Below are 26,761 nucleotides of genomic sequence, written 5' to 3' on the forward strand. Positions count from 1 at the left end.
GGGTTCTCTTTTTTCGCCCAGCAACTAAATCGAATCAAGTATATTTCATTTGCACTAAATGGCCATATAATTGACACATTACAGGGCACTAAACGAATTCCCATCCCATTCCCCTTTCTTCGAGTATCACCCCTGCTGAATCATTTATTTTACAGCCTAGAAGGCTTTTTGAGAGCGTTACCCATAGCTACGCTGGCCGGAAATTTTAGAAGGACATTGCTTTGCTCAGGAGCCTGTCACACAAAGGATTCCCACTCAATAAAAGGCAGCCTTTGTTGTGCCCCATTTCTGGTATTACCTTTTGTCGGCGGACCTGTCGCTGTGGGTAGGTGGCCAAAAACTGTCTTTGGACCCAAAACTTTTCACTAAGCATTTCAAAGTCGCACGAGTGCCCAACCGAAATGAGGGGTAAGAAAGCCGTTTCGACCTTTCCTTTCGCTGCCTTCACACGGGGAAGCTAACGCTCCTTTGAGCTTGGCGTCGTTTTGTACGTTATTTAAAACTTCGAGTTTGCTTACCATGAATGGCAAAAAATTGGTTTTGTTGCGTTTTTGAAGAGAAAGTTTTGAAGAGAAAGCGAACTGTGTATACATTTTAATGATAAATTAAGGAAGCTCCACTGGCAATATAAAGCCGAAGTACTAACACTTGCAAAAACCAGTAATCATTGCTCTTTTAGGGAATTAATTCTTAGGAATTATTCGAAAACCTGCACCCTTTTTCGCCTCGGGGCTTGACGTCAATTAAATATTCATGCGCCCATTAGTCGTTAGCCCTTGGGCTGCCGCCGAGCATTTCCAAATGAATCAAATATGTAGGCTCCCATTCGGGCTGAGCCACGACAAAAGAAGCGATTCGGTGGCCGTGATTGCTTTCCATTTAAAATGATTTTTATCCGCAATGAGGAAATTAATGCGCCACAATAAATTTGAGCCACTCGCAAGAGACAATGACCTAACGAACTTGGCTCGTGGCTTGTGGCTTGTGGCACTTTTCTGGCCAGCGAACCGAATATGGAACTGGGCCATGATTGAGCTGTTCCAGTCTGCTGTCCAGCCCGTGGCCATTAATCAAGGTGAAATGTCAATTTAGTCACACATAACTCAAAACAAGATTGGCAGTGGCAGTTGTGACGTCGCGTCGTTCCTTGTTTGACGATTCTAAAGGTGCTATGGAAATGGTAATGATTTTCCCTTTGCAGCCTTGAAAGTTGGGCGAAGCTTAGGCGGAAGTTTCAACGATTGGCGGCTTCAACAGTTCGTCTTAACCATTTTCCATTACACTCGGAAAATGAGAAATATAATTTTTTATTTACACAGCCTTAAGTGTTGCATCATTAGTTTCAATTATAGCAATTCAGGACCTACAATTGTTTACTTATGATTTAGAATAGGAATTTAAGCTATTTCTTTTTCTGAACTCATGCGAATTAGGGATGTTGAATCAATGGCGCTGTTAAGCAAGCTCGTCAGTATCATGTTTGCTTATTTCTTATGCTATTGCTGCGGTGCAGTATCGAATCCGTTACGCTCATTCTAAGAAACTGAGTTTCCCTGAATCCTGGTAATAGTGTATATTTGGAACAAACCACCACCTTAGCTTGTAGTTCACTTCATGGAACACATTTCGTTGCATAAGTTTTCCCGACAGCTTTCCCCGTACTCGCACTCTCGTGGGCCCAGAGTGTTGGCAACACCTCAGCACCGACGTCATAGCTTCGCTGGTGTCGCTGTCTCTGCGGTTGGTTGTTGCCACGTTTTGTAGTACATTTAGTACGCTTGTTAGCTTAATGCACCCTTGAGGCCGCCCCTCGAAGTCCCCCATTTTGAACACATCAGCGATGGCGTCCTCGGTCTTCTGGAAACTCTGCGGCTCCTCGCTCGTATGTATTTAAATGAACGTTTATAGTAAGGAAGCTTGAGGCGCAGCCAAGCCCGCAGATTTTTCCAATGACGTACTGTGCAAAATTAATTAGATTTGAGGGAGCAGTTTTCTGCAAGGTAATTACATTTTCATCTAGCATTCGTGAAGTGTCTGTAAGGCGAATATGCACTTAGAAAACTTGGTAATCGATTGATAATCCATAAAATAAACTCACTTTGCATGGATTTTATCAGCCCAGTAAGACGACACCCAGGATTCCTTAAAGACGAAAAGTCTGGGGAGTTTCCTACTTATTTCCCGAACAAAAAAAAAACTTTTCCCCAACAAAGTTGATACTTCGGGCTGCATACAAACAGGAGATTAGGCGACCTGAGGCATTTAACGAGTGAGCTGGACGCAGATGTCGGCGACATAAATGATGGCTAAGCTCCCAAAGCATTATGAAGATTGGGTGGTTGGGTGTTTGGGTGGGGAAAGGTCCTTGGTAGGACCAGAGGCCACGGCAATTGACCACTCGCTTTTCTCCGCCTCAAATTAATATCGCTGCTGTCCGCCTGAGGCAGTGAGCTTTGTTGACGGGCCGAGCAACGTGTGGTATGCGTGATATTTCAAATGGCCATTAAATTGGTTTTGGCCATTGTTAGTTGCGTTGTTCGCATTTATGTGATGGCTATCGAATTAATTCGACAAGTTATGCCTTTGACAGTGCTGATTTGTTTCATTCGCGCTTGAATTCATTTCTTGCTTTATATGTATTAATTTCCGCCCTGCCCATAAATACAATATCCTGCCTGTTGTGTCTGAGAGGAAAAAAAGAAAAGGAAAAGCCGAGCCATTCATGCACTCACAATGCAGTAACTCAACATCCAGCTTGGATTTAGCACAAAAACCCACCTAAATAAATATGAAATTTAGATAATGCAAAACGAGCCAAGCGACAACCTTCAGTGTCAATGATAAGCACATCTTTGTCATCCTGCCCATCTTCCACGTCCTGCCAGCTCCCCTCGTCACGTAGCTCTGAATGACAAGAAAAATATAGAAATATACGTTGTGCGTACTGTACACATCCTTAGAGTGCGACACTCAAGGCTTTTATTCCGTCCACGTGCAACAAATGAACAAGTTCATTAAGTGCAGGATGTGGCGGTCGGGGAGATATAGGGGCTCCGTAGATGAGCCAGTGCGCCACTACTGTGCCGATTGTTATGCAGTCATTAAAGTCCGTAAAGCCGCTACCATATGCAAAGCCAGTAGGCCCAGGCGACGCCACATGCAAGGGCAACATTTATGCTGATTAAACTAGTGCCAACTGGCGGCAAATAGAAGCGCGCATATCTCTCGCCAGCACTGCGAGAAAAACCTAGAAATAGAGAAATATACAGTGCCTGCAAGTTTACTGACTTCAGACTCCTAAGTCTCATAGATATCACAATAACCAAACATATTTCCAAGATTAATAAAATGTGATTAAATAACTCTTTTGAAATTTCACATATACGTTAGAATAACTGATGACGCTAGTACTTTTCTGTGCGTGAATGCCATGGAAACTATACATCCAAGTCAGCTGGGACTGACTCGAACAAAGGAAAATGACTGGAACTGAACGGACTTGAAACTGGGCCTGGTTCGCAACAGTCCCCCAGCTTCTGGAGCCGGATGGCATCCTCCTCCGTCTCGTTGACATTTTTCATTTGGCTGTAGCTCGTCATTGGCGAACGGACAGCTTCTGTGTTAGTAATGTTGCCTGTCAGGGCCACAGATATCAGGATATCCCGGCCAGCATCACAAGAATTGTTTAATTGAAAAGTTTGCCAAAACTAATAGCTGCCCTAAACATAATAGTGCTGATGGTGTACAGAGAAACACATTTATAAAGATTCCATTTATACGTCTAATTATGTTGTGATAATATTAATATTAAAGATTTATTTTTACACTTTGTTTTTTTTGTTTGTTATTAGCAAATAGAATCATTGCTTTGAGCCTAACAAAATTCAAAATTCACATGAAAGGATGATAGAGTTAAATGGTTTATTGTTTTTATGATTTCCCATGTGCCACTGGGAGAAGTGTAAATGTTTGCCTTTTAGAGACTTGCAACTGGAATGATTTGTACAACTCAAAATCACTTTAGTGGAATTAATTTGAATTTATTGCGACTTTGCATGCAAATCCTCACACTGTTTATGCAGTTTGTCAAAATATCACATGTGGCTGCCTCTATTGTTTCACATTCAGACCCATATCAGGCCATCGATTTTGCACAAAAACCCCAAACAAATGTCGGCCTCTGCTGTTGGGTTATTTGGCACGTGAATGTGAGGAGGGGTCCCATGTGTGACCTCATTCAGTTTGATTTGGTTGGGTGTACGTAAATTGCCAACAAACCTTTTTGAAAACTAAGCCAGCAAATTATGCACTCGCAGCTGGTGCCATCGAACCCTCGGGGGAGTTTCGTAGAAAAATGGAAGAACGAAGAACAATGTTTCCTACGATTTAAGTAGCTATTGGTGCCTACTGTTAGGTTACGGGTCATTACTAGAACATTTTCTGACTGCAATGATTTATGCACTTCTTACATAGGATTATGGTGGCGAATTTCTTGATCATTTGAGTGAAATTGGTATGTGTACGTCGCCTCAATTTGAACAATTCTAGGATTACCCATACACCTGGCTGAGCAGACAGTTCTTCTCAGCAATGCATATTTCAAGACCCCTGACAGCCACTTTGCTCCTTGACCCCTGCAAACAGTCCCATGAAAAACTTTGGAGCCTTGTTGAATGCAATATAGTCGACCTTCGTGGCTAATTTTAGAGACATACCGAATGGATTTCCAAGGTTGTTTTTCTGTTTATGAAAACTTAATCGCGCTTACCAAAAAAAAAGCAAGGAAAACGAACAGCGTCAGACTATTTACCGTCGGAAAGGAAAGTGTCAGCCAAATGGCCACTGACGTAACATGTGGCTTTTTGTGGCTATGTGGCTATGTGGGCTACTGTACCTGAGCTTTTTTAATTTTCCAGCTGGTTTAATATTCAATTGCATTTTAATTGGTAATTGTTATTGCCACTAATTGAAATTGATGGTGATTTTTATTTAAATACCAACCCTACATAAATTCCGAAACACCTCGATAATGGAATTTCGGTGACTGAAGTACTAGAATACTGGTAATAGCGCTCTACACAATACATTTATTTTATTTATGAGAGTAAATTTGATGATTGAGTATGGGATGTATACGGCTTTTAATTTCAATTTACCCTTTTATTTCCCGGAAATTCATACATAATACAGTTATAAATATAGATATAGCTATTAAGTGCGCTGCTCTCTACAATAATTCCAAGGCTTGATTAAATAATATTACTTTTAAAAGGGATATTGCTGCTAATGTCACGCTCATTTTTTATTTCATCAACACTCCTGTGCGATTCTGGGTTAATTAATCTTTTCCGAATGCTGCCCAACAATAAAATGCGAACATGATTTGCCAATTTAATGAGCTTACGAGCCCCAAGGAAATTTGGGTAATGCCAAACAGAACATGGAAGCAAGATAGCGTCGGTAAGCCGAGAACCATATCCCCTTGAGTTAACACGTTTATATTAAACAAGAAATGATAATTTCCTTTCACCTATATGAAAGAGGTATCCAATTTTAAAAATTATTCCGACGAATGGATGGGAGGTGGACCGGCGGATATGTCTCCTTCTTCTGACTAAATCGAAATACCCTCTGCAAGTGTATTGAAACAGTCCTTCATGCAGGAAAACCTAATTCTTCGGCAAACACAGCAAACACACCTGGACGCAGGACACTGAACACTGAATACAGAAAGGACACCCAAATGGCAATGTGCTCATTGTCCACTGCAAACATTACATGCTTTGTTCGAAATGGAGTGGGCCTTCATGTAAATTTTTTAACACCACACACAATAAACATTTGCACACCGCCGCAGGACATTATGTTCCATGTAGGTGAGTCTGTGTGTGGGACACGCACATGTCAGGACAAAAGTGCTGATAGCATTCGAGGCACGCAATCATTTGCCGCAGGCATAGCTGCTGTATAGGTATGTGCACACTTAAAAAATTAAGAGTAAATACAATGTGAGGAATAACTTTCGTATATTTCACGAAACAGGTTTCCTGTAACTTACATCATGAAAGTGAAGTGAAATCCAAGACTAGTTACACATAGACCAACTTGGGACTACAACTTTCAATTCGGGGTTTTATTGGTTATTGAAAGTAGACGGACCTTTACGAAACCTTTCTAGAATCGATTTAGCTAGTTAAAGGATTCTTATGACTGAGGCAGTGCAGAGGAATTTTGTCGAGTGCAGACGACAGGACAATTTGAGTCGTGGAGTCCATTATCGGGCACAGCTTACTCTTGTAGCGTTTTCATAACAAGACACGAGCTCCATACCATGGCCTTTTTAATTTGCGCCAGTCTTGCCGCTTGTGCCCTTTATAAATATGCACACAATTATCTTGGTGGAAATGTCACTTTGGCTGATTGTTTGGCAGCCTCATGTTGCCATTTAATACGCATATGCCCGCCGTAGTGGGATGGATGTGTGCCTAGGTAATTAGCCAGAAAGTGCCCCCTTTCCATTCCAGTTTCCCAATGGGAGCTCAACAAGAAGATGGCTATACATACTCAGCTCAGACAAAGGGTCAGTGCTCTTTGCTGAATCGAATTGATTGCGTGAGTGTGTGTTAACTGCTCGGAGTCAATTAGATATTTATCTGAGGGCGGATTTGCACAAATAAGAAATGGGGGAAGGCAAGACCACGTCTTTCTTGTAGTATGTACATCAACGCCTGTTCCGCTGAAGTTTAAATTAATGTCTTAAGCCCCTATTTGGGGAGCTCAACTAGCTCACATTAATTAAATTAGCCAATTAAAAGTTTTGGCAGGCGCACAAATCTTTTTCCATATAAATATATTTGTTCCAGGATTAATGGGAGCCAAAGCCGACGGAAAGTTTGGTAAGCCCAGGACAAATCACTTGCCCCAAAGCGGTATTAAAACGAGAATGAACGAATGAAATGGAAATGGGCTTGCAGGGTGAACGCTAAACTTACCCCGAAAAACACGCAGAATATTGATTTAGCGGTGACTTAGGCGTTTAGTTTACGGTTTTGGAACTGTTGCTTCTTTGGTTTACGGCTGAAAGTTCTGCTGTATCTTTGGCTCACATTTTGCGAGCTCACACACAAAACTCGAGGCAATGGCTTAAGGACACCTCCTTAGCGCCGCCGCCTCGCGAACCAACACAAAATAAATTATTAATTGTTTGCCGAGTTTTGTTTTTTCGTACACTAATAGGGAATTATTTGTTTTAGCAACTTTATCGATATTGAGCTTGCTCGCGGTTAAATAATTAATTATTTGGCCTGGTAGGCTTCCTCTGGTCTGGCTGTTGTTGATGATGGTGATGGTTTTCTTTTCGCTGAATTGTGGCACATCGCTTCGTTGAGTTAAAACTGAGCTCAGATCCTGCCAAACAGTCGCTTTTATTGGCCGCCCTCCGAAACTCACCACACACAGACTTGCTGGCTGCCAGCCGCTGTTCCTCTCCATCTGCCATGCGCCCCAAAGGATACAAATATTTACAGGTGAGCTGGGGCTTGGGGGTGGGGGCTACAGAGCTAAAGCTATTCGAACACGGAAAACAAAATTGAGTGCCTTGGAAGATCTCAAAAGGAATTTTAAAAAATAACTTTGCGCTTTGCAAGAGAATTATGATCTTAACATGCCTAAATAGTTGCAAATAGGAAGGAAATTATTGGTAAAGTAATTTCTATCTAACTATGCAATAGCTGCCTATATCTTATGTATCATTTGCATTAGTAATTGCAGGATTCCAGATAATCGGAACGATGGCAACCCTAGGCGCAGAGCTTTTCCGCTCTCATTCGAGAACTGAAAGCTTTCACGTTTCAAAACAAAACGCACACACATACAAACAGCATCCCCATTCTTTCTGCGTGCGAGCGCACATGGCCAAAAGCCGAGTACTACGACTTTACAACTGTGGTGAGTTGTCCCGCAGTTGTTGTTCTGGCCGAGTCGCGTGCAGCAAAGCTTCGCTAGTGTGGGCCAAAATGACGAGAACGGAGGGGAGGATGGGGGGCGAAAAGAGAGTAGGGGGGATTTAGGGCTCAAAGGAGCCGTCCAAGGAGAAGGCTGCGATGAAAACAATGCAAACAAAAATTTGCGCTTTTACGAGCAGCACAACCATCATCAACATGAACATCAGTCTCAGCGCGCCGTTCTTCCATCCCGCAAATGCCTTCCACTTTCAATTTTTACCAGCCCGCTAAAGGCTTATCCTTTTTGTGTCTCAGCTTAGGACCAACTCTGCCATGGCCTCCTATTTGTCTGGCGGGCGTAGTTTCCTCAGTCCTTTGCTGTTTTCCTGGACTTTCCGCTTTCCCACTCCTTATCGTTTGCCCTTTTTATTGGAGTTTACTACGGCAACAAATTGCCCACCGTTTAAGCCACTTGGGCACAACATGGCGTATGCGTAATTATAATTGAAATTTCGTGCCTACGCCTAATGAATTCCCAGGCACCTTTCGACCAGCCGAAGAATGCGAACGCCGGCGATATTAACCTTTTAATAAGGCAGCAGATTAAGCTCTATTTATCGGGCATTAAACTGAATTTTTAATCAGAATAAATTCCGTCAGGCGGCAGCGACTAATGGAGCTAATCACTTGGGCGACCGGCGAGTCCATGGCGACCTGTGATTACTTTACTGAATACTGAATAGTTAATGTCACCAGCCAGGAGCATCTGAGAGGTGCTGAAGACGCCTTCGACTTGTTGCGTAACGACAGCGCCGAAACAAGGCCAGCGTGCACTATTATGCTTTGTAACTCACGGCGTATACGTAATGTTTTCATAGCACTTACATAACGCAAAGCCGGCGCTGAAGAGGCTGCATCACACACTGTTTGCTTCGAAGTTTATAAAATAATTGCATTTTACGCTGGTAGCAAGATTGACGTCAATCGCAATCGGATGAGATGCCATGCAATTGCATCACAAGAACTTCGGATTAAATACTGAGTGGAGATGAATTCAGTTCAAAATTTTTTGAGTAATCAGTTTAGTAGTCGTACTTCTGCTCCTGATCACAGTCATTCAAGACCGAAACTTGAACTCCCAGACCGGCCATAAATAATTGATTTACCTGGCAATTAGCTGCGTTAATATTATTAATGACAGGGGCACGTCGCTATCGAGTTCAATTGACATTGACAGGCGAGGGCGGCCGGTCCGACTTATTGAGCCACTAAAAGCTACTGCATTCAGCCCGCAACCTTTTGCCCCAATATTGCCACCGAAAATTCAGCCACATTGTGATTGTATTAGGTGGCACGGCTTCATGTACCGCGAGCATTTTAAAAGCGTACTATATTAATGAAAAGAGCACTGCACGCAATAAACCAATTTATTGTGCGTCTCACCTGTCTGGTTCCCCCCTTTAAGTTCCCCCTTCACCCCTTCCTGCACCCATCGTCTGCTCCATTCGACATTGTTTTGCCATCTAGCTGCTCGGTAATTTCATTTGGTAATTATATCCTGCAATTTGCTGCAACGCAATTCGAGAGTGCAGAGCACAAGGACCGTGTCAGTACGCTGGCAACAAATGTGAAGGGTCAGGTTGAAAAAAGGTTCTAACAAAGTGAGGCCATCCATCGCATCGAGCACTGCCGTCCGCTGCCGTATTGCTATTTAACGAAAAATGGCAAATTAAAGTATTCCTTTCTAAGCCAGTCCACCAAAAACCTTTCAATTAGTGGAGCACTTGCGCTCTGAGCTATTGAGTTGTTTGTGATTTTACTTGTTCTGTTCCCTGAAACTTGGTTGGGTAGGAGTATGGGTTCACCCTTCATAACTTAAAATAATCCATAAACAATGTTTTGTTCCAAGCTAATACTTTAAATAGACACGACCAACCAACCACTTAATGTCAAGGAGTTAATATTTTGATGCCCAACAATGATGTGTCTTTTAAATGTTTAAGTACTTTTTTGTTGAACACTGCTTGTTTTGTGAAACTTTACTAATTTACAATTATCTGAAAGACTTTCACTTAATATCTAAATAAAATAACCATTAAAAGCAGTGTGCAGTTTATTTTATGATTTTGTTTTGGGTATATATGATAATTATTATTTAAAATTATTTTCTATATATGAGCATTTTAAGAAGGAAAGATTTTCGTTAGATAAAAAAAGGCCATTCCCCAAAAATACACTTTGCTAAATAAATAGTAAGTATTACTTAAATTTCAGCAAAGGGTGGGAATTCCATGGAATTACTGCATCGAATTCAATTACCAATACCTTTGATATAATTACCAAACAAATTAGCACTTATTATCGAATAAACCCTGAGGTTAACTGGAACTTACCTTTTCATCCTTGGCGTAGAATAGCATATTCCGCTTGAGGCGAAAGTATCGACGCCGCCAGCGTTGAAAGGACCAAGTGTGCTTCAGCAGGAATCCCTCCTTGATGATGGCAGTCTGAAAAGAGGGCAAAACAAAGTGATTGCAGTTTCAGCTTGGCTGTGAAAATACCCAATCAGCCATGGATACGCCAGGGGCAATTAGCAATTGATGAGCTGACACTGCACGGACCGAAGTCAATGGGCCGAGGATGATAATAATGAGGAGCGTAGCATGTACCAGGCCCAGATGGGAGTGGGCCGTCAGAGCACAGGACACAGAACACGCAGGACACTCCGGTCAGCAACTCCGAAGCTCTCTGCGGGACCCGTCACTTACAATCTTCGGCTGAGTGTCAACAAATAATTGACTGCAGGCGCAGAAAGGGCAAAGGCAAAAGGGCGAACAGTGGGGGCGTCGATGTGGCCGGCAATCAATTGTGCAAACAAAGAGCAGGCACACAGCCGTTGGCGCAATTCACACATATTTGCGAGCTATAAAAGTGTAAATAAGCGGGGCGCGATGGCGACAGAAGTGACAATAATCTGGGGCAATTATACGACAAGTAAACTTCTTGATTCGGCTTGATTCAACTTGGAGAAGCAGGGTCATAGAAATCGATCGGATTGCAGCTGGCGGGTGTACAACATTGCAATCCGTTTCATTTTTGTGAGTGCAGCCATATCCGCCCTCCTATGCGGCAAGAGGAAGCGCCAAATAATAATGGAAAAAGCGTTGGAAAAATCCACGGACATTGCAACCAATCGAGTTGCAGCAAATCCATTTGCTTTCTGTTTGTACAGCAAATGGTACATAGTGGGAAACGGAAATGTTTACACAGTCAAGGAATTGAAAGGTTGCTTAAGGATTTACGTGACTCTAAACGATTTTTGAGGAATAAAGCCATAACGAGTAGGGGAACCTGCTTTAAAGTAGCCGTTGACCTCCCAAGGGAGATGAAAAATTGAATTAAATTGATAATGTGAGGCGCACAAGCCAAACCTAACTGTGACTAAAAATCAAAGTAAGGGCTATCATGCCAAGATAAATCATCGTCAATCAATCATGTGGCACGGCCATGAGGCCAATCGCTGACACATCAAGTATACGCCAAAGTGGCCAAGGATAAAGCCCGCAAAGCCAGAGTCCATCAGCCAGTCGACAACAGACAGCGCGACGGTGATAAGCAAGTTTGAAATTTTCGTTAGCCGGGTATTGATTTTGATTTAACGCCACCTGCCCCAAGCTTCTCCCTTCTCGTGCCCACTTTCGCTGATGTAAAAAGATACAAGATAAATAAAAAGACCGGTCCGTAGATATGAATATGACTTGCTGTTGCTGCTCACTCGGCCGGGAAATGTAAACATAACGTAAGGTTTCCCAGTCATGACTTTACCTTCATTTCTGTGCCTTCATTCTATCACTCGGCGAATACGCTACGTATAGGTATTAGGCAATCCGTTCCTTCCGATTTCGCACAGACTTTAAGCTTTTCAATTCAAGCAATCAGCTTTAAATTAAGGAAATTAGATTCAGAGCTTCGAGTTCCTTTGATGCCTCACGTAAGGCGTCAAACTGTTGGCCAATTGTCTGAGTAAATAGTCGTAAATAATTCAGACTTTTTTCAACAAGCACCTGGCGAGAAAAGAAGTCAGACTCAAGGATATTGCGGCAACAGCCTACTCAAAAAGATCCACAGAATGGGGCAGAGGTAAAGAGTTGGCAAGACTTCTGTCTTTGTTTGTACAGGAGACTTACTTAATGCTGGATTTAAATGGTTGAAGAGGACTACAATCGCTGGCAAAAATATGGAGAGCGGGCTAAAAAGGTTTCCTTTTTTTTAAAGTTATTTTTTTTCAAACTTTGCAAAGCGTGTTAACGGTGTGGCAACTTAGTTAAAAGTATTCGCAGTTCAAGAACGTTGCTTTCACCTGTAGATAAAACTATTGTACTGTCCCATCTGGAATTATATATACATATGTATATCTATCCACATACCAAAATACCTATAATTCAAATTCTAAATTCATATAAAAAACATAATTTCGGAACTTAATATTACAATTACAAATTTTTCTGAATTAATAAACTGTACTTCTAAAATCAAATAATCTCCTGCTTACATTTGACAATTTTTTAAAATCAAATATATCTAAAAAGTAAACAGATATTATTTTATCTATCAAAGCATGACAAACTACCAATTCAAACGAGTCTTCTGTTCTTAAAACCCATTCGAGTCTAGTGAGTGCTGCCAGTTTTCGATACCCCTGTTCCTAGTCGTTTGTCCCGCACTGTGCCCCAGACTGAGCCTGTTGAGGCTCGTTCTATTGTCTTATTGTCACCACCTTCAGGGCTAACAGCACGCTAACCAAAACGCTGATATCAAGCCCTGCACTAAGCCGCTTTGTTTAGCGTTCGCTTATTGTTTTGCGGTTTGACATGTGTACACCCCACACCAGGCAACTCAACAGGCTACATGTGAGTTCATGGGGCCACGCCCCTCTCCAACCGGGAGCACTTGAATTTTGCTCGTCTGTCACAATCAGGCAAATGTGTTTTGCTCAGCGCCCAATTGCTATAAATCACAAAAAAGAAATGCCTTCGCTTAAAGCATAAATGGCAGTTTGACAAACGAATTGGCGAAACAGTGGCCGAAATTCGAGCGGCTGGGTCATCGGGAGTTAGATAAAAATAAATGGGCTTGCGAAGGCCAAAGTTGGGCGGAAGGGTCAGCGCAGCGATGCGTATAATTAACATCAAATGGCCAGCAGCCCGGTAACATTGTGCATACGACGCGGTGTACTGGAGGGCAGAGGCGAGTACAAAGTGTCAACAAACCATAAAGAACTTAATTGAAGCTTTTCTCGGGCTTCGCGGAGTTTTGTGGCTTGCCTTTCTTTTGCTTTTCCATCATTTTGATTCTTTTATTCGCGAAACCTGGCCGCCGGGCAACTATGGCAACGTTTAATTAAAACACGCCGACGGTCCGCTCGACTCTGCTCTTTTTGTGCCACCGCGAGTCGCAAGTTGATACAATTCTATTTCATTTCGGGCGACATGGACAGCGTCGGATTACATTTTAATAATGCACCTAAATGGTGATTGAAATGGGCGTCCGCTAAGCCGGCGAAGCAATCTGCAAATGGGGGCCTCCCTGACCCCTGACCTATGCGACAGCGAAGCTAAAATACTTTACCGACTTCTTGAACTGCGCCTCTGACCTTTGGCAGTGGTGTAGCTCACCAAGGCACTTGAAACATAAACTCTCGACACACGCAACTGGCATATAAAGCTGGCTTGCCCCTGCCCCTTTGCATGCAACTTCCGCTCCAGAAACTTTGGCGAGGACGCTCCGCTGCACCTCGATGGTTGGTCCCGTGACAAAGCCGCAGGACTCCGGACACATGCAGAAAAAATGCCGTCGTTTCTGCTATAAAATCATGTTTGATACAAAATAAAGTCGTAGATCTAGTTGAAAACTGGCGAATTTGTAAATTATTTATTTCTTATATTCTAAATAATCAGTTATGAGTACTATGAAGAGCTCAGATGCAAATGCAGTTTTGGTCATGCAACACTTGTATTGCAGAATGTCCTTTTAAGCCTAATAGAAATCTCTTGTATCTCGAAAACTATTCATAATTTACCAATTATATCAGTGTACAGTACGACCAGATCCTTAAACTTACCAGGTTACTAGTGCACTTTGTGGACATGCGGCGCTGGAAGAGGCGCGCCGGCTCAGTTTCGATTTCCGACTCCGACTCAGACTCGTCGCCATCGTGGCTGATGGAGATGATCGGGATGATGGGGACCGGGGAGAGGCTACCGGAACTACAGGCACTGCTTCTTCCGCTGCTCGGACTGCTCCTGCGGGAGCCGCGAGGGCTTCGCTGCACGTGAAGGGTGTCCAGTTTTAAGTGGGCCATTGTCGGGATGTGGGACTTCTTTGCATATCCGGGACACAATCGGGCTGTCACGTTGCAAGGACACGCAGCACTCAGGGGCGAACAAAGCGAGGGATTCCAGCGTTGAGTAGGGGACGTGTAGCCGCAGGTGGCTGTCCCATTTGTAGCTCACCCTGCTTATGTAAACGGACTTTCGGCTTTGGACACACCCCCCGACAAAGGCAAATGGCCTTACACACTTATGATTTTTGGGGAAATGAACTCCGATTTCTAGTCCTTTGCCATTTGAATGCGTTCAGATTTCTTTTATTCAGATTACAATAATTGCACGAACGTTCGACAAGCATATAAAGCAATACAAATTTAATAAATATAGCAAAAATACTTGCACTTTAACATACATGTAGTGTATATTCAAATTTCAATTTAAATATATGGGTATATATGTATGTATATATTTGATTAGACCACACTAACTAATTTGCAATGGGAAAAAGTACGCCACATCCAGAGTATCTAGGTGTCTACCATAAATTGCGGAACACCATGCACTCACAGTTCACATTTAAATTCACATTCAAGATTACACTAACGATAATTGAATTTGCGTTTTTGTCCTTAATTATCCGCCACTTCCTGCTTCCTTCCCTCGCAATTCAATATGTATAAAATTCTACTCTAGCTCGCCGCCTCGAGTTATTGTTTCAGTACTTCGTGTCTATTTTTATGTCCTGCTCGGGCACACAGCTCCACAGCTCCTTCTGCTCCCCGCCGAAGTTTGCTCGGAACTGAGACTGGAACCGAACCTGAATCTAAGTCTCAATCAGAAAGCGAAACTGCCGGAGCCGCGCGGCGAACTGAACGAGACCGCAACCCTCACTGTTCGCTGCCAGTTGCCGTAGCCCAAAGCGGAGTGGGCCTGGTCCAAAGCCAAAGGAAAGGCGGCAGGATGACGGCTAGGATTGCCAGGTGGCGGATGAAAATGCTGGTATTTCCTTAAGGGAACAGTAAACAAAGTAATCAAGTGACTAAACTGTAAATTTGTTGTTAAATCTTTTTTAAGTCACGGAAAGGGAACGGTGAAAGAAGTAATGAAGTGACTAAAGGAAATGTATTAATAAAAACCCTCGAAGGGCTAATCCAATATAACGTATATTTTTACTATTAAATTCTATGTTGAGAATTCCAATTTAAATGTTTTCTGGCATATCGAAATATCAAGCCAGATCGACTCGGCTATTGATAAATATACTTTAAAGGGTCGGGAAAGGTTATATACTTACTTTTCTACAAATCTAGTATACCCCTATACTCTGCGAGTATTTGGCATAATTAGGAAATATTTTCTTATATATTATATTTGCCTTATTCTTATATTGTGTGGAATTTTGACAACGCTGGCAACCCTATCCAGCTGAGCTGGCACGCAACGAAAATAAGAAATATTCATTATCCTTGCCAACAAGTTCTCGCGCTCTCTGCATTTTCCGTGAGAGCCGCAGAGAGAGATTCACAGAGACAGAGAAGAGAAAGAGCTAAACATTTGAAATGCTCTGTGCGGGCGGGAAAAGCCGAAAAGGAACGAAACAGGACGAGCAAAACAAAACGCCGAGAAGAAGGATAAGACAAAGCGCAGGCCAGGACAAAGTAAACAGGAAAGCCCAAAACGAACCGAGGAAGGAAGCGAACGCCTGACAGAGCGATGGCTACAATTACAAAGGAGTGCAAAGGCAAATTTGTAGAGCGGGCGGAAAATGTGGGTGTGCATAGTGGCATGGCTTGGTGGCGTGTGCTTTTCCGGCCTTGCGCTTTGGCTTTCACTATTTGTTGTCTGCTGTCACTGCCGCTTGGCCGTCGTTCCCTGCACATCCCTGTACGCCACACCCTCCGACCAGCTATCCCACATTTTTATCATTTATTTTCCACATTTCCCGGCGGGCATTACTCTTTGCGCTCGACTGCACTCGCCTATTTATTTTATTAAGTTTTCACGTGCCCACACCCATACAGCCATACACTTGTACACTCTCACCTGCAGTTGGCATTTTGAGGACCCAAGGACAGCCAATTAGGCGGCTGCGGTCCGTGCTTTTAATGCATTTTATATGCGATTGGGGCCAAGCTGAATGAACTAACGCTTTCACATAAATCCAATTTGGCAGCGATGTGTTAACTACATAAGCTCGCCTGACGGCCAATTAATTTACTTTTTTACCTCCTTGAAAATGGAGGAAACAGACTGCACGCGATTAATAATGATTCATCGGAAATCGCCGGATCACAATGGCTTTTGGTTTTTGGCTTTTATGGTTTTATACATATACTCGTGTTTGTGTTACAGACATCAATAGTTTTCCTCCACTTGTTTGCAAGCTTATAAGAAAATAAATGAAAAGAAAGGTAATAAAGAGAGAATGATATAGTCGAGTTTCCCGACTATCAGATACCCGTTACTGAGCTAGAGGAACTGCGAACGTGCGGGGTGCGGGGTGTCGGGTTTGCTAAAAATATTAAAAAACTAGAGAGAACGCTATAGTCGAGTTCCCCGACTATTTGATACCCGTTACTCAGCTAGTAGAAGTGGGAAGGAGTGTCTTGAACACTGACAGTTTTTGGCGGTTTTTGGGCATTAGAGTGGGCGTGGCAAAAAGTTTTTTGGCAAATCGATAGAAATTTACAAGACTAATACAAACATGAAAAAATACCTAAACATTTTTCAAAAGTGTGGGCGTGGCAGCTTTGGACGGCGTGGCAGCTTGGACGTTAGAGTGGGCGTGGCAAAACGTTTTTTTGCAAATCGATAGAAATTTACAAGACCAATACAAAAATGAAAAAATATCAAAACATTTTTAAAAAGTGTGGGCGTGGCAGTTTTTGGCATGAATCGACAAACTTGCGCTGCGGGTATTACTCTGGAGTCTGTATGCTTAATCTCAACTTTCTAGCTTTTGTAGTTCCTGAGATCTCAGCGTTCATACGGACGGACAGACGGACAGACAGACGGACGGACAGACGGACATGGCCAGATCGACTCGACTATTGATCCTGATCAAGAATATATATACTTTATATGGTCGGAAACGCTTACTTCTGCCTGTTACATACTTTTCAACGAATCTAGTATACCCTTTTACTCTACGAGTAACGGGTATAAATATCAAAACCTTTTTCAAAAGTGTGGGCTTTCGAGTGGGCGTGGCAAAATGAAACGACAAACTTGCCCTGCATATATATCTCTGGAAGGAAACGCTTCCCTCTGATTGTACTTGTTCTACTCTACGAGTAACGGGTAGAATTATACAAATGCTAAGCAGAAATTAAAAACTCATCTTTTAAGCTTCTTAAGGTTTCTTTTTGTTGTAAATGAAACTAGACGCAGATTATTAAATAATGCTTGTTCAAACTAATTAATTTATTTGACTTAAGATTTAGCACTAAGGAAATAACGTACGCTACACGCGGTGTTCATATAGATGATCACCGTATCATGAGGTTCTACCAGGCTTTATACACAGAAAGACTTAAAGCCAAATTGGATGCTTTAGTTTTTCCATATCAATTTTCCTCACAGGAATCATAGACCCAGTCCTGCCTTTCAGCTTGAACGGTACCAACTCTTGTGCCCTGAAAGAAATATATTTATGAAATTAAATATATAAATTATCTTTGTGTAATTAAAATAAAACAAGAGAGAACGCTATAGTCGAGTTCCCCGACTATCTGATACCCGTTACTCAGCTAGTAGAAGTGCGAAGGAGAGTCTTCAACACTGACAGTTTTTGGCGGTTTGTGGGCGTTAAAGTAGGCGTAGCAAACAGTTTGTTGGCAAATCGATAGAAATTTACAAGACCAATACATAAATGAAAAAATATCAAAACATTTTTCAAACTTGCGCTGCGTCTATGTCTCTGGAGTCTGTATGCCTTATTTCAACTTTCTAGCTTTTGTAGTTCCTGAGATCTCAGCGTTCATACGGATGGACAGACGGACAGACAGACGGCCGGACAGACGGCCGGACAGACGGACATGGCTAGATCGACTCGACTATTGATCCTGATCAAGAATATATATACTTTATATGGTCGGAAACGCTTCCTTCTGCCTGTTACATACTTTTCAACGAATCTAGTATACCCTTTTACTCTACGAGTAACGGGTATAACAAGAGGTACCAAAATTAGGTGCAACAGCTATGATTTGGACCTACATACCCTGGGCATTTCAAGACAACGACGGAATCGCACCCGAGTCCTGCCGGCCTTCTCTCCGCTGAGCATTCCGAATTCAAAAAGGCTGGGAGTAAGAATAAAGCCTCCCCAATTGTGCGGCATGTGGATCTGCTCGGGTTCCTTGCCAAGCCAGGTGTTCAGGCGCTCTCCGATCCGCGCAAAGAACCCAGATCGGGATTGCCAGTCGGCCGCAGCGTATCGTGGTCCATGGGTGATGCTCATCTGGATGTGGCGCGGGAATCGTCGGAACTGGTCCCGAGCCTGCTCATCCGTTAGCTGGTGAGCAGATCCTGCTATGCGGACACTGCGCATGAGCGGCGCCCAGTTGAAATGTAGAGATACGTGCGGATTGGCGCTAATCTCACCCGCCTGCCGACTGCCCAGGGTCGTGAAGAAGGTGATTCCATTGGCATTGACCTCCTCTATGTTGGTCAGGCGGGTCACGGGCTCACCAGACTTGTCCACCGTGGCCATGCAGGCTAGTCTAGGCCGCACCTGAGGCGCCTCCTTCTGGGCGGTCATGAGCCAGTTCTGGAAGATCACGTGCGGCTCCTCGTATACCCGCTGCTCCTCGCTGGCTATATAGCTCACCTGGTGGGAAACATGGCTCATGTGCTGCGCAAAGCGGCTTAGTGATCCTGGTGACCAAAGCGTACAACACACCTTTTGTATCAAAACAGTCGACATAGTAATTTTTGATGTAGCTTACAATTTATAACAGACTTGAAGGGAACGGAATAAAAATGCTTATGTTGCTTGTTAACAAGTCCTTTAAGACGTAAGTGTTATGGTACTAAAACGCTGCCATATTGTAAGCTGTAAACTAAACCTAGTATATGTACTTTCAAATCGAAAATTAATATTTAACGTGCAATTTTTATTTGGTAGTTGTGAATGCAAGTACATTTACAGTTGTTGCTTTATAACTACGCTTATATTTTGAAGCAGCTTTGAACATTTCTTTATCCTGCGCACAACAACTAAATTTGGAAGACATTTTCAATGCATCTGTAGCTGAACTCCAGTTCTCAGTGCCTAAGGAGCCAGCCGTTCGTACACCCAGCCATCCTCTCCCTTGTGGACCAGCTTGCTGTCGACTTCGGATTCCACTCCTGCACCTCGCCTAAAGCGGATGCGATCGTGGAGCCGATCGGTCTGACCCTGCCAGAACTCAATAAGGTCGGGACGGACCAAGTACCCACCCCAGTTGGGCAGCGGTACCTCGCCATCGGCACCCAGTTTCGCTTTGATAGTTGCCTCCACTTCGTCCAAGTAGCTGCGCGACGGAATCCGCTGGCTTTGCGGACTGGCAGCTGCTCCTATTTGGCTGGCCCTAGGTCGCTGGTGGAAGTACTTGAGAGAGTCCTCCGCCGTGATCTTCTCAGCCACGCCCTCGATGCGGACACTTCGCCGCAAAGGGAGCCAGTAGAAGGAAATGGCTACATTGGGATTGGACTTGATGTCCTCCGCCTTGCGGCTTCCGTAGTTTGTGAAGAAAGTGAAGCCCTCGGCGGTGGCCTCTTTGACCAGTACATAGCGGTTGGAGGGCCTTCCCTCCGGATTCACGGTGGCCAGAGCGGCGGCATTGGGCTCCAAGATCTCCGGGGTTTTCAGGGCCAACTCCAGCCAGTCTCGGAATACGCAAAAGGGGTTCTTCACCTTGATGTTATCCTCCAGGAAGGCGTCCTTGCGCTCGCAGTACTTTAGGCGAAGTGCTAGATACACAGTGTTAAACGCTTCACATTTATAGGATAATATTAAGTTAATGGAGTTTCTTACCCGAAAGTGGCACCTCCGAAGCTCCTTGGCTCATCCTGCGAAGCGCCTGCAGTAACTTCACTGTGTTTGTGGGGTTACCTACTGATTATTGCCGATTTCACAGATAAGACTTACACGTACTTATTCAAGGTCAGATATGGTCAAGATAAAGCAAACAAACAAAACAATAGCAAAACCGGGGAACGAATTGATGGCAAAACTTTAGGAAATCTGTCTGCGCTTAGTGTAGCCGGTCACACTTTGTCACGCTTTTTCGCCGTATTTCTTGCGCATGTAAATACGGTCCTTCCATCGTTGGCAGCAATGTTAATCGACTGTTATAATGGTTAGCTGAGCTAGATGGCGCTAAAGTGAAATACTTCTGGATTTGGCGTAAGGTATCGCCACTCGGCATTTTTTTATAGCGATGTGTGTTTCGCCATTAACTTACATTGCGTATATATTTAATTATAATGCTTTATTATAATAAGGGCACACACAATGCGCACACAATTCTTAAGAGTTGCCGTATCTCTTAAATCTAGTATTATTGTAGGTGACGCTACCAATATATCGGTGCTGCCACAAAGGTGTTATAGGTAATGGGTGCGACACCTGTGGACAAAATAAAATGTCTGCGGGGCGTCACCTGTCGATAAAATAATGGGTTCTCGCTCCATCTATTGGCAAAATACTGCTTCCTCAGTAGTGCCATCTATCAGAAAACTAGTTCTTCGCCACCTATTGAGGATTTAAAAAATGCCGAGTGGAGACACCTGGCGCCAAAACCAGAGGAATATAACGATGAGAGTTGCCGTATCGCCTAAATTTTGTATTGTAGATGACGCTACCAACAAACTTTCATTTTGTCCGTAGGTGTCGCGCTATTTAAACAAAAACCAGAAGGATATAGCGATTAGAGTTGCCGTATCGGTTAAATTTAGTATTATTGTAGGTGACAATACCAACAACATTTTATTTGGTCCGTAGGTGTCGCGCTATTTAAACATTTTGAGTCTAAGAGCGATTTTAAACCAAACTGCAAATATGCTGGAATTCAATTTTGTGCACACGAATATATGAAATACAATTTGAAAACACTAATTTTCGAACGATAAGAGAAAATAATATTATTCGCATCAAGGCTTTGACAACTCTGCCATTGCGAAAAATGTGTACAAAAACAAACAGCGGCAGCACGTGTGCGTGACTCTCAGCGCGGCGGCTTTCTCAGGGGGTTGTTGTTCTTGCGAGCCGCAGGTCCTGTCGGATTTCCCGAGCGACCCGAGTACGTATATCCTACGCTCGGCTCTCAGCTTGGACCCTTGCGACATGATGACATGCGGGTAGAGCAAATCCAACACGAACGGCTGCTGGACGTGTTTGCTGTGAGCGGCGAGCGAGAGTTGAATCGAATTGAAACAAACCGAAACGCCAAAAAGGAGCTCAAGCCCGGAATCGTTGCGATAGGCGGACGAGCGGACAGACAGACTGACAATTGGGGGCCACAGGAAAGCACCAAGTATAATTAATATGCCACGGCCGTGTTAATGCTGCGAATAGTTCCAAATATCCATAAGTGATTGCCCCGTCGGTTGAGTGCGTGCAGGGAAAAGTAGGTTACGGCGGAAGGAATTTTGAGGTTGGACGGTCGGTGGCTCGTGGAAAGCGTTAACGAATTTCTCGTGTGCATGTGTGTAGGGCGCTGGGTGCCGATAAAATGCACTGCGAGTGCCACAAAGGCGACAAAGGCAAAGTGCAAATGGCTTGATGACATATAGCAAATGAACGAGACAGCCCATTTCCAAAATTCTTCAATTCATACTCTCCAGCCAGCGAGGGAAAAGTGATATTTTTACATCTGTGGTCTGATTTTTGCACAGGTCACAGTAACAAACCCACACATACAAGCACACAAACACACCACTAACACAGACGGATCGACGGGGGGAACAAGCGGACTCACAAACACAAACACAAACACAAACGACAGCTATATAGCAATATATGCCCATTGAGTGCCTTATATCATTTGATAATAATCCACAAGGTGTCTACTATGCCGGACAGGAGCTATCCGGCGTTGTTGATCTCAGCGTCGACGCCACGAAGCGCATTAAAGGTGAGCCCCCTAACGTATACTACGCTATAAGCGCTGTCCATGACTCACGGGGCGTATGAGTGATGCGGTCACTTGGCATTTCGGTGTGCATTTAAATGCACGAAGGCCACCAGCTAATGGCAATATTAAAATGTATCTCCCACCGGGCGCCGATTTCAACGTGCTCTACTATTAATCGTTGTTCCCTGCGCCCTGCCCCCAAAAATACGTGGCTGTTGTGACTGCCACTGTGGAATATCCTGCAGTTGTTGTGCTGCTCTTGGCATGCCGCCATTTTCAGATATCCATGAACTCGTTAAAGGCGTGGTTATTTGTTAGTTTTCGTTTTTTTGCAAAAGCCATTTACACGCGCAAAATAGTGGCTCAGTCATCTGACTTGGGTCAAATTTGGAATAGTTTGTACGTTTTTGAAATATCATTTAAATGTTTAGGCTTTTCTATACAATCTAAAGGCTTTCACATTTTTTGACGCAATAAATCTAATTTATAGTTTTAGATAATAGTTTAGGCGTCTGACGGCAGCGATGAGTCGCTGTTTCGGCTGTCGCGCCTTGCAATTACTTTCCGCAATCCCTAATCACAGCGGGGTGGGGAATACTTTCAGGCATCCACGTTACCGTCAGCGGCTATGCCAAGATACGCTGGATAAAAAAGGGATATCCGCGCGACAGCGAGCGCGCCATGTGCCGTGCCTACCGATCGTATCTGTCCTCGCGGTCCTACGTCCTCGGATCCTGCGCGAACAACTCGAGCTTCGACTGGCCGGCCGGCGAGTACTCGTACACCTTCCACGTGATTCTGCCCGACAATCTGCCCACGTCGTTCGACGGCAAGTATGGCCAGATCCACTACGAGATCATAACGACGATCGAAAGGGCCGCTCGCCACCCGAAGGTCTTCAAGCTGCCATTTACGGTGATACAGCCGCTGGACCTAAACGCTGATGCCATTTACAGGGTAAGTGTTTAATAGACGTAGTCAATGGGCGACCCAAAAGGTTGCATGTAGGCATAAATGGGTTTGTTTGTTGTGGTTTCATTAATAGGCTAATAGATTTTACCCTCCTATCATAAATTATTGAGACTACTGCTAATGCACCGGTTTCCCCAGGTTCCACTGGAGATCCTCGATCGAAAGCGCTTCTGGAGCTTCTGCTGCCCCACAGGACCGCTTACGGTGAAGTTCTCGACGCCGTACTGCGGATATGCGCCCGGCCAGAAGATCCACTTTGTGCTGTACATCAATAATGAGTCCTCGATCGACATCACCGAGTGCGAGGTCAAGCTGAAGCAGGAGGTGAGCTACGAGTCGCACGACCCGCAGCATGAGTACCGCTACGACAAGCACCTGATAGCGCGGAAGCAGTTCGGAAACGTGCTGAGATGGTCGAGGAAGGTGTACAGGGGGTATCTCGACCTGCCCTCGATACCGCCCACTTCGGTGAAGCCGACGTGCCCCATTAGCGTTAACTATTCGATTAAGATCATTGTGAATCCCACGGAGTTTCACTGGAAACTAAAGCTAAAGATTCCTCTGACCATCGGCAGTATTCCGATCATGGATGGTCCGGAGGCCCTTCTGCGATTTAATCGCCAGCAGCCACAGCACCAAGTAGTTAGTCAAAATTTACAAATGTCGACGCAGCAGCGCCAAAGGGTTCGAGATCGGGATCGGGATCGGGATAGGGATAATGATAGGGTTATGAATATGGATCGCGAAAGAGATAGAGATCGGGACCGGACAAGTGCCTCAGTTCAGCTTCGACGTATCAGCTCCATTAACAACAACAACAACAACAATCATGGACGCCTTGTGGGTGGACTACTGCCGACCAATAGCAATACGAATATGATAGTGAGTGCCAGTCCCACGCCCACAAGCTCCACGCCCTCATCAACGCCAACAACTGCCGCCCTCAGGCCAACGGCCATGCCAGCGATATTCGTGACCAGTGATAGCGATAATCCCCCGGACTATATACCCATGAGTAAGACACCGAATTCAGCCTGCCTTTGAAATTGAAACTTTTGTAATTAATTTTTGTAATTAACATCAATTTAGTTTTGAGCATCATATTTATGTATATTGTTGTACCGAATGGACCTATTACAACTCTTTTTCTTACAGTGCCGCCCTCGTATGAAGACGCCATGGCTCTAAGTGAGAAGTTCTGCGATGACACTGAGTTCTTGACCAACGTTAGCATGAGCAGCATTTTGTCCGCTCAGGCTGATGTCACCACAAGTGAGCCCTTTAAGCCGCGTTATCCGGTCTATTACGATTACGAGACACCGACCATACCGCCCGGTAGTGATGATTCTAATGAATCCGACACATAAAACCCCCATCAAAACAAAAAAAAACAAAAATTGTTTACTAAAGAAGCAAATGCTTAATGTGAAAAATTATCCAATCAATTGAATGGCTGAGTGGCTTTTTCTATGTTCTTTTTTATTCCTTTACTTGATAGTAGTTAGATCATTTTCATATACCATCTTTTTTATGTTCAAGTATTGAGATTGAACGCGAGATAAAACTTGTCTGTCCAAAACCAAAGGAACTTCATTTCAATATTAAAGTTTGTTCATGTCTGATAAGAAGAATTTCATAACCCGTTGAAAGGGACGTCTGAATTTTAAAGTTTAATGCTGTCCTTGAGTGTCTGTTAAGCCTATCTCATTTCAGTTGCATCTCATTACTTACTTGTCCATATCACTTTAATGAATTAAACTTTATTCCTATTCTATAAAATAGTGTATCTAAAATAATTGCACGTTTTATTGCATTATAATTACATATATAATTATAGAACTTAAATTAATAAAAATTGTTTTACTATTCTTAATATATAATTTATCCATTTCCTTCCATAAATACATATACATATGCGTTTTTTATAATATTTACTTAATATGAATTAAATTTTTAGCTAAAACGACTACAATATATATGCATCTGAACCAAAAACATTTATCAATTTTTAAATATATAGTGACGTTCGCTGATTCTATAATATGGCGTCTTTTAATGTTTAAGACAAATATATTTATCAAATACTAATTAAGAACGTTTTATAAACTTTAAAAGCATATCTTAACTTTTTCTACTTTCCTAATATGCATTTCTCTGTTAATTAGACGTAAGCCGAGCAGAATCAATTTTAAAATGTGCTTATCTTGTAAATTTATTCTCTTGTTACCGCCCCAAAACATGCTACATTTTGTACCGTCCATTCACGACCCCACCACCTTTTCCTTCGAAACCCGAAACCGTAGAGACGCTCTACGATGAGTCCAGTTCCCGGCTGCGTCTCACACTGAGCTGCCAGGACTCGGCGGCACCGGAGACGGATGAGGAGGTGACCACGAACACACGAGGAGGAGAGTCGTCCCTCACCTCTGAGAAGAAATGAGACTTCCTGGGACTACACGATACGGAAATCTAAACCAAAAAGCCGACATATTAATCGAAATCAAAATACTGAGGATTGAAAAATTTAACCCAATGTGCTAACGTATAGTAGAACTTAAAGCAGGGCGTAATTTAAAATTGCAAATGGCAAATCGAGCACATTTTTACAAAACCAAAGCGGAATGGAATATTTTGGAGAAGAACGCTATCTAAGCTAAAATGCAATTGGGTTACTTAATTATTTTATCCAACCTCTCTACAAGGCTTTCTCTTCTTATCCTTATTTCCCCTTTTTTAACTAATCTTATAAAATTATTTTTTAAGTAATGCTAATTGTAAACAGATTGAACATACAACCTGATCAGTGGTCGCTGGCTAAATATATGTGAACAACGTAGTGAGAAGTTAGATGAACTCATTTAGCCGTAATATTAAAAAAAATCTGCACAATTTTACCAAAGGGAGAGTCGAAATTAGCCGCGAAACTAACATTTTCCAATATCGAAAATTGTATTTATAAATCTATAAGAAATTTACAAGCAAGGATTAGCTAAATTGTACTTTGTTTTTTATTATTTAAAATCATCACATCACCATTTTTTTAGGTGTCTAAACAAAATATTGTCCAACTAATGGTATATAAAAGTCTCTTTTGCTCTAGTTTATATACAAGCGATTACTTTTAGAATGCGTTGTCTTACTATATACTTTGTACTTCCTCTTATTAAAGCGCCAGTCTAACCAACAATCATATAAGTCTATTCCTAAGTCTTAACTGTCTTTAAATCCATTAAATCCGATTCAATAAAGCAAAACAAGCAAAATATATTACGTACACCTAAAAGCTGTAGTAACATTTACATCCTGTACACGGTATTATCAGCAGAAAATCTCAGTCACTGAGCTGGACCATAAAGCTTAATATACATATTTTTTTTCGCTGCGGCCAAAACAGACT

At 43.0% G+C, this 26,761-nt stretch overlaps 4 protein-coding genes across 17 annotated transcripts in view; 1 reads left to right on the top strand and 3 right to left on the bottom strand.

The window, feature by feature from the left end:
- Nucleotides 1-15,140, bottom strand: part of LOC6536003 (diacylglycerol kinase eta) — a 39,940-nt gene extending 24,800 nt beyond the window's left edge. For 4 of the 11 annotated variants that reach the window (XM_039375657.1, XM_015192031.2, XM_015192032.2 and 1 more), the window contains exons 1-2: nt 14,065-15,138; nt 10,337-10,450 (exon numbers count right to left, since the gene is read on the bottom strand). In XM_039375657.1, coding sequence (XP_039231591.1) covers nt 10,337-10,450; nt 14,065-14,304 — 354 coding nt within the window. In that variant the 5' untranslated portion in view covers nt 14,305-15,138. Of the gene's footprint in view, nt 1-6,992; nt 7,400-10,336; nt 10,451-14,064 lie in introns of those variants that run through there. The other 7 variants (XM_039375655.2, XM_039375654.2, XM_002096582.4 and 4 more) reach the window with 4 other exon arrangements.
- A 2,523-nt stretch (nt 15,141-17,663) lies between these two features.
- On the bottom strand, nt 17,664-19,319 carry LOC6539892 (pyridoxine/pyridoxamine 5'-phosphate oxidase). 2 transcript variants are annotated; one of them, XM_015189405.2, is made up of 3 exons: nt 19,222-19,295; nt 18,495-19,150; nt 17,664-17,907 (listed from the first exon to the last, which is right to left on the bottom strand). In XM_015189405.2, exons 2-3 carry the CDS (start codon nt 19,122-19,124, stop codon nt 17,839-17,841), a joined length of 699 nt encoding a protein of 232 aa, XP_015044891.1. In that variant the 5' UTR covers nt 19,125-19,150; nt 19,222-19,295; the 3' UTR covers nt 17,664-17,838. The 2 variants fall into 2 exon arrangements, with proteins under 2 accessions (XP_015044891.1, XP_002086774.1); XM_002086738.3 differs by having other exon boundaries at nt 18,495-19,319.
- Nucleotides 19,320-19,368: 49 nt separating this feature from the next.
- Nucleotides 19,369-20,543, bottom strand: LOC6539891 (pyridoxine/pyridoxamine 5'-phosphate oxidase). Of its 2 annotated transcripts, none has more exons than XM_015189404.2 (3): nt 20,412-20,543; nt 20,292-20,351; nt 19,369-20,227 (listed from the first exon to the last, which is right to left on the bottom strand). In XM_015189404.2, coding segments are annotated over exons 1-3 (741 nt in total). In that variant the 5' UTR covers nt 20,413-20,543; the 3' UTR covers nt 19,369-19,547. The 2 variants fall into 2 exon arrangements, with proteins under 2 accessions (XP_015044890.1, XP_039231659.1); XM_039375725.2 differs by having other exon boundaries at nt 20,406-20,532.
- A 1,074-nt stretch (nt 20,544-21,617) lies between these two features.
- On the top strand, nt 21,618-26,647 carry LOC6539893 (arrestin domain-containing protein 17). 2 transcript variants are annotated; one of them, XM_015189403.3, is made up of 5 exons: nt 21,618-22,392; nt 22,997-23,349; nt 23,503-24,379; nt 24,520-24,699; nt 25,668-26,647. In XM_015189403.3, the coding sequence occupies exons 1-5, from the start codon at nt 22,278-22,280 to the stop codon at nt 25,802-25,804; spliced, it is 1,662 nt and encodes a 553-aa protein (XP_015044889.1). In that variant the 5' UTR covers nt 21,618-22,277; the 3' UTR covers nt 25,805-26,647. The 2 variants fall into 2 exon arrangements, with proteins under 2 accessions (XP_015044889.1, XP_015044888.1); XM_015189402.3 differs by having other exon boundaries at nt 24,520-24,636.
- Nucleotides 26,648-26,761: the final 114 nt, after the last annotated feature.

This window comes from Drosophila yakuba, chromosome 3R (genome assembly GCF_016746365.2).
Source record: "Drosophila yakuba strain Tai18E2 chromosome 3R, Prin_Dyak_Tai18E2_2.1, whole genome shotgun sequence".
NCBI classification, from domain to species: Eukaryota; Metazoa; Arthropoda; class Insecta; order Diptera; family Drosophilidae; genus Drosophila; species Drosophila yakuba.

Coding starts and splice junctions, on each gene's coding strand:
- LOC6539891 (XM_015189404.2), bottom strand. Junction 20,228..20,291: donor TTCGGAGGTGCCACTTTCGG/GTAAGAAACTCC, acceptor CTGTGTATCTAG/CACTTCGCCTAAAGTACTGC.
- LOC6539893 (XM_015189403.3), top strand. CDS start 22,278: ATGCCCATTGAGTGCCTTATATCATTTGATAATAATCCACAAGGTGTC. Junction 23,350..23,502: donor ACGCTGATGCCATTTACAGG/GTAAGTGTTTAA, acceptor CGGTTTCCCCAG/GTTCCACTGGAGATCCTCGA. Junction 24,380..24,519: donor CCCGGACTATATACCCATGA/GTAAGACACCGA, acceptor TTTTTCTTACAG/TGCCGCCCTCGTATGAAGAC.
- LOC6539892 (XM_002086738.3), bottom strand. CDS start 19,199: ATGTCGACTGTTTTGATACAAAAGGTGTGTTGTACGCTTTGGTCACCA. Junction 17,908..18,494: donor GTTGTCTTGAAATGCCCAGG/GTATGTAGGTCC, acceptor TATTTCTTTCAG/GGCACAAGAGTTGGTACCGT.